This window comes from Condylura cristata, unplaced genomic scaffold (assembly GCF_000260355.1).
Source record: "Condylura cristata isolate star-nosed mole 26May11 unplaced genomic scaffold, ConCri1.0 scaffold00029, whole genome shotgun sequence".
In the NCBI taxonomy this organism is placed as follows: Eukaryota; Metazoa; Chordata; class Mammalia; order Eulipotyphla; family Talpidae; genus Condylura; species Condylura cristata.
In genome coordinates this window covers 25,397,161-25,406,109 of record NW_004567130.1, presented here as the reverse complement: position 1 = coordinate 25,406,109, position 8,949 = coordinate 25,397,161, and the positions used below count along the sequence as shown (strand labels likewise).

Sequence of the window (8,949 nt, the reverse complement as noted above, 5' to 3'; positions counted from 1 at the left end):
CAGTGGCCTCGGGCGCGCGGGCCGCAGGTTCCTGTTTTCACGAGCCCCGGGCAGGAGCAAACCGGCGTGGCCTCGTTGGCCTTAACTTCGGCTGCAGGACTGTGACCTGGGTTTGTCGCCAGCCTGGTCGCCGCTTTGCAGGCGAGAAAGCAGGTTGTGTTGTTGCTGCCCGCATAGCCCGCGGGCAGGGAGCGGGGCCGACAGGTGCCCCCGCTCCCGAGGAGACGGCAGTGAGCACGGAAGTGAACACCAGGAGTAGTGCAGAGAGGGACACTGCCCGTGACAGGTGCGTGAGAGACGGGCCTCGGGGCGGGGGCGATCACGCCCTTCCCGATGGAGGCCAGGCAGACACCATATATCCTTTCATAAATTGCGCGTTCGCTCCTCTCAGGCTGACCCTAGTTCGCACTTGGCAGCGGAGAAGCCGAGGCTCAGCAAGCCAGGGCTGACAGTGCAGGCCAGCTCGACGCCGGCCGGCATGCTGGGGTCTGCTCGTTCTGGCTGCGCTTAGCGCATCCGCACGTCCTCTGGTTCCTTATTTAATGCCTGCTTTCCCCACTAGCCGAAGCTCCTCAGGGCCAGGGGTCACTGGCGTCTAGCACTGTGTCACCTTGCCTTCCACAGAGAAGGTGCTTGGCGAATGCAGATGAGGATGAACCTGTGTGACGAATCCAGACATCTTGTAAAAAGCCGAACAAGGGGCGAGCATACAAACTGCTTTCACAAATGTGCTTGCTTCTCCTTTCACTCACTTCTGCCCACTAGAGTCAGGATATATTGCTTCACTTTACAAAGTTGGAAACGGAGAGAACACAGGTGATGTCTGCATCAAGTCTGGTTTAGCACTGTCTGGAAACTGGCTTCCCCTGGTTTATGTTTGCTGATTTTTCGTAGTGTAAATACCCCTGCCAGTTAGCAGGGTGCTGTCGCTGAGCACAGAACTTGGAGAGATGCGCAGTAGCTCCCCAATATGTCTCCCAGGTGTCAGAGCTATCACACTACAACCCGAGTTCTGTCTGCTCACCCACAGAGTGCGGCAGACCTCGCCCGCCCGCCCGCCTGCTGCTCCCTCAGCAGTGAATTTCAGTAGATGCCCCTGTTCTGCTCCCTATACACACTCTCTTTCAATAAAATATCCTAGAGACATTAGCAATAATCCAGTTTCCGATTAGGTGCAACACACATCAAGGGTCTTGGAAGGTCTAGCATGCAGTATCCACCAACAAGTAGAAAATACAGTGAAATTTGAGACACAGGACTAATTTAAAAAATTTCCTATTTTATGTCAGAGGATTGCTTGATACAGTTTCATACTAACCTTAAGAACATAGTAGTGAGTAATTTTTTAAATAGGAGTAACAAGTTTGGAGTATTTATTTTGTTTTAAATATATAGTTTATGTAGTTGCAAGTTGATTTCATCTTTAGTAACAGCTGTGCTTGGTAGCCAGCTTGCTGCACAATTCCTCATGAGTCTGGGAAGCCCACTCTAGCATGTCCTTGCTCTGGGAAGGGTGGCCCTCAGCTCTCTACTTAGGCACTTAGTTTGAGGTGGGTTGCTCTTTTATTTCCCTTGGGAAACAAACTGATGTGTTCCACTGACGTTTGCTGTTTTTCCATTTCCGTGTTCTCACCCACAGGCTTATCACTCTTCTCTCATGGACCCTGAAACCAGACTGGTTGGCAACATGGCGCTTTTGCCTATTAGGAGTCAGTTCAAAGGACCTGCCCCTAGAGAGAGTAAGTCAATATTTCGATATTCTTGATGTATTTATTTGTTTACACTTTAAAAAGGATGGGCAGGTCTTTATACTGTGCAGCAAATAGTAAATCACAATAATGCATAAGGTGAGGTATAAGAATTCACCATTAAAATTCTCCAGGAAGAGGGGAACGATGCATTCTTTCTTGACATTTCGTGGTAAATTATACACATTTCTGGTAATAATCATGTGGATGATTAACTTACAACTCAAAGGGCGCTGGGTCTTGGGAAAGGATGAATTTTATTTAACAGAGGGTGGTTAGGGGTCTAGGGAAGGAATAAATTTTGTGGTAGCAGAGTCATTAGTGATTGTCTAAAGAAAGGCTCAGGGCTCACTTAAGGCTAGCAGAGAATAGTTAGTGATTGTTTAAGGAAAGGCTAATGCAGGAGGAATTTATACAGTCATATATTAAGCAACACCTGTTAAAACAAAGTTAGGAAACTGCCCTTGAGTCCTTGTGCCCTGGAATATCTTTATCTCTGAGGTTTGCTTTTTGTGTCAAAAGACAGAGGAATTTATGCCCTGGGGCAGTGTGTGCCTGCCTGGGCCAGGCAGCCATTTTATGAGAGTAAGGCAATCCAGTTGTAAGCTGATGGTTACTCAGCATGTTTTTGATACTATGATTATACAAAAAGGTGTGTGGGGGGGGTGTCGTTGCATAAGCTAGCAGTAGAGGTCCTGATCTTTCAGAAGGTCTCTTTTCTCCTGCCCAGAATTTGTCAGTTGACAAGAGTTGCATAGCTTGTGTCAGATCTCATTGTAGTCAACTCTAAAACTCTTGACTGTTGAGCTTGGATTTTTTTTTTTAAAGATTGATTTATTTATGCATGCAGAACTGGGGTACAGGCCAGAGATGCAGGGGTGGTGAGAGGGTTCACCAGAGACAATGGGGAGCAGAGCAGGCATATTGACGAAGTACACGCTGAGGGGAGCAGCGGGCGAGACAGGAGAGGTCTGCCGCGCCCTGTGGGTCACCTCGGGGGCGGGGATCTAACTGGCACTGAAGCGGCTGCAGCTCACTTGCAGGGCTGCGCTCTAACCCGCTCTGCCACCAAGGAGGGCCAGATTTTTCTTTTTAAAGTTTTAACATTTTGTATATCACTATGTCTGCCCTTTCTGTCTTGCTTAGCAAAAGATACAGACATTGTGGATGAAGCCATCTACTACTTCAAAGCCAATGTCTTCTTCAAAAACTATGAAATCAAGGTAAAACAGAGATCTTAAAACTTCATTGAGTTTTGTAATGGGGCTAGTATCTAGCAATGAAGGTTGTTAGGAGGAATAAATAAAGTGAGATTGTGTGATTAAAAAAAAAAGAATTCAGGACAGTTCCTCACATTCTCTGTTTAAGTAGTTTCTTGTTTTTCCTCCAGTCTGCACCAGGCATTGGCGAACCACAGCCTGAGAGCAGGTCTTCCCCTGTGCCTGCGGCCTCTGTGTAAAGAAAGCTGTAGAGCCCAGCCACATGCATTGTGTCCATGTTGTGTCTGCCTGCTTTCACGCCACAGAAGCTGGGCTGAGTAGTTGTGGCAAACTCTAGCTGGCCTGCAGAACCTTTCTGTCCTTTACACAGGGAGTTTGCCAGCCTGACTCTAGACACCTTTTTAGTCACTGTTATTTAGGCACCTACTATGTGCCAGTGCATAACTAAAAAATCCTATGTGCTATCTGCTTCTGTGTCCTGGACCTCAATGGAGAAATAAAGAACTTTGGTAATCTTGACACTCCCTCAGCCAACTCTTTGTTCCCTTCTGCTCCTGGTTCTTTTGGAAAAGGTGGTCGAGAGAAAAGTGGAGGCAGGGTGGCAGAAAAAGAGAGGAGGGAGTAGGAGGAAAATGGAGTTTTCCAGGCTCCTGTTACAAGTGAGTTAAAAGCTATTTCTACAGTTTCTTGATAAAATTCTAGAATATGGAATTTCAGCTTCTCCTTGCCCAACTCTGACCTTTTAGAATCAAACAGGATGTGAAATCTCTATTTGTAGGCTCTTGTTCTACAAAATGTAGTCTAAACCTCTGTGCTGGTAGCAGACTTCTCTTTTTCTGCTGTGTAATAATTATAATTCTGCCACCTTTCATTTTCTCTCTCGCAGGAAAAGGAATCTGTAGTTTCTTTAAAGCTACAAATCTATGTAAAATTTGACCTGAAGCACAGAGCATATTTGATCACTGCTTGTCTTCTCTCTAATTGCCTGTTTGGGTAGGTCACAAGTTGGGCTCCTTCAGCTATTCAAGAACAAGTCCCATGTGAAATGTTTGCTTCCTCCTTTGGAGAAATGGGTCTGTTCTCGGCAGAGATCCCGAAGTGAAATTTTTAAAACTTAGCCAACCTTACGGTGCGCCTTATGTTCCCAGGCAGCTGTGTTAACTCGCTTCCTAACAGAGTGAGGGCGTGGGCACAGCTGCCCAGGACCAGAGCGAGGGGCAAGGAAAACAAGTAACCGAAGCTGTAGGCTCCCTCCGGAGCAGGCAGGCGCTTGAGAAGTCTGCATATTTGGAGAAAGGAAGGTTTTGACGCTGCGGTAACATCACCATCACTTTTCCTTTGATAATCCAAGATTGAGTCCATGTGCACACAGCTGTTTTCATTTGTACTTTATTGCACAGAATATGTCTTGATGAGGATTTAAAATTTTGTTCTCTTGTAGAATGAAGCTGATAGGACCTTGATATATATCACTCTCTATATTTCTGAGTGTCTAAAGAAACTTCAAAAGGTAATTCAACTTGAATGATTATCTCTCAGGAAAATAAACTGTTAACAGATATTTACCTCTCAGCCATCTGGGCTAAGGGAGACTTTTCAGGACAAGTACAGAATATTTCCTTTGCCTGAGCATGGATTTCAGAGGAAATCTAGACTAACAGGGTGGTGGATTAATGAGAAATAAGCGGGACGGTGTTTTCGGGCTTGGCATATATTTTCCCAAGACAGAACTGTTAACTTTCAAATTGCTTCTAAGGGCTTGGCTTAAAGAGGGGTTTGTAAGTGAGGAAGGGAGGCTAGAATTCAAGAGTGCATCAGCTTGAGTGGTGAAAACGGTATGTATTTTGTCACTAGCCTGTGACTCACGCTCAGCTTTGCTTCAGTTGAGAAGGTAGGGACACCCCAGGTGGCATTAGCAACACCCGTGACTGACTGCAGTAGCGACCACTACATTGTCTTGTAACTTTTAGCATTGAAGGTCCTTTGAAAGTTTGTTCAAGGCCCGACTACTTCAGAGTGTTCTTAGGCCCCTGCTGGATCTTGTTGCTCATTGCATGTTACCCTAGAAACAGTTGTATAGTTATCTAGTTCTATAGCAGTGTAATTGGTTTCTTCAATTCTACATATTTTATTTATTGAAAATATTCCGAGGAGAGGTCCGCAGGCATCCCAGGTTGCTAAAAAGCAGAACAAGTACATGAATCAGCTCAGCTGTTGTTACTTAGCTTGAAAAATTGCAGGTTGAATAGGGTCATTCTGTTGCTTATAAAATGTGTTTTTCTTAGTGCAACTCCAGAAGCCAGGGTGAGAAGGAAATGTACACGCTGGGAATCACGAATTTCCCCATTCCCGGCGAGCCTGGGTTTCCTCTGAATGCAATTTACGCCAAACCTGCCAGCAAACAGGAGGACGGTAAGAATGGGGCTCTGCCTCCCTCTCTGCCGCAAGCCCGTGTCCCCTGGACTTCACGCTCCTGCCTTTCTCTTTTGTGCGGTTGGTATTGAGGAGCGTGGAATCATCGTGAGGACATACTAGTCGTTCTCAGAAAACAGGTACCGTGGCAGTGTGTGTGACCTGCAGAGAATCTTGTGGACCAAGATGACTGTAGCTGTAAAGCTCTCTAGCCTGTCCACTTTTCTTTTTTTTGTTTTTTTAAGGATTCAGTATTTTATTTCGTGATGCTTACAAAAACTGGGGTGTAGGCCGTAGGTCTGGGGGGGCAGGATTCACCATGAACTGTGGAACAGACAGATGGATCCATTGAAAGCAGATACACTGCTGAGGGGGGCAGCAGACAAGACAGGAGAGGTCTGCTGCGCCGTGTGGGCCAGCTGCAGGGCTGGTGAGAGCTTGCTGGTGCTGAGGCATTAACTGCTGGGCCACCAGGGCCTCCCTGGCCTGTCTGTTTCTTACTCTGTTCAAGTGCATAGAAATGTGGTGCCAGGCCAGCAGCCATCACAGTTGGGGTGCGGTTTCATCTTCAGATTTTTTTAAGTCATTGTACCTGCTTCTGTGTTTAGAAGTGATGAGGGCCTACTTGCAGCAGCTGAGGCAAGAGACCGGACTGAGACTCTGTGAGAAAGTTTTTGACCCACAGAATGATAAACCCAGCAAGGTAAGACCTTTTCTTCGCCTCACCTTTTCTTCTGCAGCTGCCACTAGACATGCTCAGGTCTCCCGTAGCAGTACTTTGACTTTCTGCACTTGGCTGCTTCACGTCGAGTGTTCGCCTATTCCGGGTTCACCAAAACACTGGGGTGACGCCGGGGGCATCCAGTATTGGGCTTGTAGGTTCTTATGTCAGGGCGCTGTAAACCCGGGGGCCAGGTTCTTTGTGTGAGGTGTCTTGAACATGTTACATTTGTTTTGTCATAGTAAGGGCTCCCAGACTTACACTAAGCTTCGTTGACTCCTGTTCTGACCTTACTTGAACTTGCTGCGATTCGACCACCATCGTTCATTCTGTTTTGTTCCCTCTTGTCAGTGGTGGACTTGCTTTGTGAAGAGGCAGTTCATGAACAAGAGCCTTTCAGGCCCCGGACAGTAAAGCTGGCCCGGCAGACGCTTGTCTCATCAGCCTCGGACAGCGTTTTACAGCACAAAAGTTCTTTGCATGTACATCTTGGAGTTTTATACAGAGGGGAGGAGTGAGCTTGCCTTTATTGCAAAAGCTATCAAGAGTTTGGGCGGGAGTCGGGTTGGGCGGCGGGATGAAACTTTGCATTGCTAAGCTGATGTTGAACAAACCTAATAAAGAAATTTCTAATGTTCCCTGTTAAGGAAACTATTGTTTACCTTTGACATTCCTTTAAAAACATGTTGAGGTCGTTTTCATCCTTTAAAAATATACAAGTCTTTAGTGTGTGCACAGAATTTTGCAGCCATTGCCATTCACCCAAAAGATTTACATAACCACAAAAGAAACATTTTATCTGTCTCTTTAGCAGTCACACCCACCCGCACACCCCCACTGCTCTCCAACCCCCTCTTGGTCTGCCCTTCCCACCCACATCACCCAGCCCCCAGCCCCTGGCAGTCCCTGGTCTACGTTCTGTGGAGTCGCCTACTTCTTGCATTTCACGTAGATGTGCTCGTACAGTGCCAGACCTTTCGGGTGTAACTAGTACCTGTACCTCATTCCTTTCTTTTTCATAGGAAACAGTGTACACAACCCTGCCATTGTAGCCGTTCCTCAGTGTGCGATTCACTGGCATTGGTGACACTCACAGTCCCGGTCTGCTACCCCTGTATCCCCCAGACTTTCATTACCCCAAGGGAAGCACCATCCTCCCAGACACGGAGTCCGCTGCCAGTCTCCGAATCTGCCCACCCTGGAATCAAACCGCATCTGTCCTTTGTGTTGTATTCAGGATCGGCACTTCGTTCCTTTTTGTGAGTGAACGATACTGCTCTGTATGGCAGACCCATGCAGAGGGTGGCTTTTACCTTTTGGTTATCGTGAACAGTGTGGCCAGGAACATTCATGTACAAAGGTTTGTGTGGACCTGTTTCCATTTCTCTGGGTTAAATATACCTAATGTAGGAATTGCTGAGTCATGTGTCAACACTTCATTGAACTTTCTGAGAACTGCCAGAAAAGTTCCTTTTTCCACAGTGGCTGCTTTATTTTGCATTCCCACCAGCGATTTATTTTAATTTCTCCCATCAAAGTACTAACCAGGTCCGACGCTGCTTAGCTTCCGATCAGACGAGATCAGGCGCATTCAGGGTGGTATGGCCGTGGACAGCTTACTTTAATTTCTTTACCTCCTCAGCACCACTGATTTGCTTATAGCATCCTATTGAGTGTGAAGCATATTTCACTGTGGTTTGGATTTACATTTCCCTAATAACGAATCATGAGCAGCATAGCTAAATAGACCTATCTCCAAAGAAGACATACAGATGACAGAAAGGCACATGGAAGAATGCTCGTCATCACATCATCAGGGAGAAGCAAATCAAAACCACAGCGAGACAGCGCCTCACACCCACGAGAATGGCCCAGATCAAAACGACCAAAAACAACAAATGTTGGTGAGGCTGCGGAGAAAAAGGAACACTTGTACACTGTAGACTGGCCCAGGCCCTTTGGAAAACAGTGTGGAAGTTTCATTAAAATTAGACTGACTGGCCTCCCTGGTGGCGCAGCGCTGTCAAGCTTTCTGTAGCCACAGCAGCAGGAGTTTGATCCCCGGCCAGGGAGGGACCCACAGGGCGCGGCAGACCTCTCCTGTCTCACCTGCTGCCCCCTCAGCAGTGTGTTTCAGTCCCTCTGCCTGCTCTGCTCCCCACTCTGCCTCTGGTGAAGCCTCTCACCCCTTTACCTCGGGCCTACATTCCAGGTCTTGTATGCATAAATACATGAAAACAAATCTTTAGGTTTCTGAACACTAGAGTATGTTTTGTGCTGATGGGCAGAGGGCAGAACCTCTTTAGAACGGGCAGATCTGGGGTTCTTGGTTACCCTCCACCTGCCCTGTAACATTTTGGCCGTCTACAAAGGCAGAAGGGAGAGACCAAGAACCTAGTTTAGATGCGGAACACAGAAATACATTTTTCATATGCCAGGAAAAAAAGCTGGCAAGCAAAAGTTTGAAAAAGGGCGGATTTGCCCGAGGTGTCATACTGCTTCGCTGTAGAACCCAAAGTCAGTGTCAGTCACTAGCGCTGTTTTTTACCCCCTGACATAACACAGCGTTAAGTGTCTTAGTGTTGAAGCCAGACACTGTATCAGGAGCGTATTTCTGCTGCCGATTCAGTGTGTTTAGGTTTTTCTGAACAGGATAAAGGGGTGTCGGGAATAAATGAGGCCATCCAGACGCCGTGGTTATTTTAATGTGGGAGTGTTAGTTTATTTTTTTCATTTATTAGCACTCCCGAGCTGGGCGCTCATTTCTGAGGGGCTGCAGTCGCTCGGGGTCCATCAGACACCGGGAAACCGCGCGCTGGTGCCAGGGCGCGGCCCGAGGCCCCGGCCC

At 47.1% G+C, this 8,949-nt stretch overlaps 1 protein-coding gene across 1 annotated transcript; it reads left to right on the top strand.

Annotated features, from left to right (window-relative positions):
- The first annotated feature begins 1,617 nt into the window (after positions 1-1,617).
- On the top strand, positions 1,618-6,738 carry ARPC3 (actin related protein 2/3 complex, subunit 3, 21kDa). Its single transcript, XM_004691060.2, has 6 exons — positions 1,618-1,739; positions 2,895-2,971; positions 4,410-4,478; positions 5,254-5,380; positions 5,989-6,083; positions 6,453-6,738. Exons 1-6 carry the CDS (start codon positions 1,658-1,660, stop codon positions 6,513-6,515), a joined length of 513 nt encoding a protein of 170 aa, XP_004691117.1. The 5' UTR covers positions 1,618-1,657; the 3' UTR covers positions 6,516-6,738.
- The last annotated feature ends 2,211 nt before the right edge of the window (positions 6,739-8,949 follow it).

Excerpts from the sequence above, each read along its gene's own strand:
- ARPC3 (XM_004691060.2), top strand. The coding sequence starts at position 1,658 with ATGGACCCTGAAACCAGACTGGTTGGCAACATGGCGCTTTTGCCTATT. Across the intron at positions 1,740-2,894 it reads AGGACCTGCCCCTAGAGAGA|CAAAAGATACAGACATTGTG; the intron begins GTAAGTCAATAT and ends TGTCTTGCTTAG. Across the intron at positions 2,972-4,409 it reads TCAAAAACTATGAAATCAAG|AATGAAGCTGATAGGACCTT; the intron begins GTAAAACAGAGA and ends GTTCTCTTGTAG.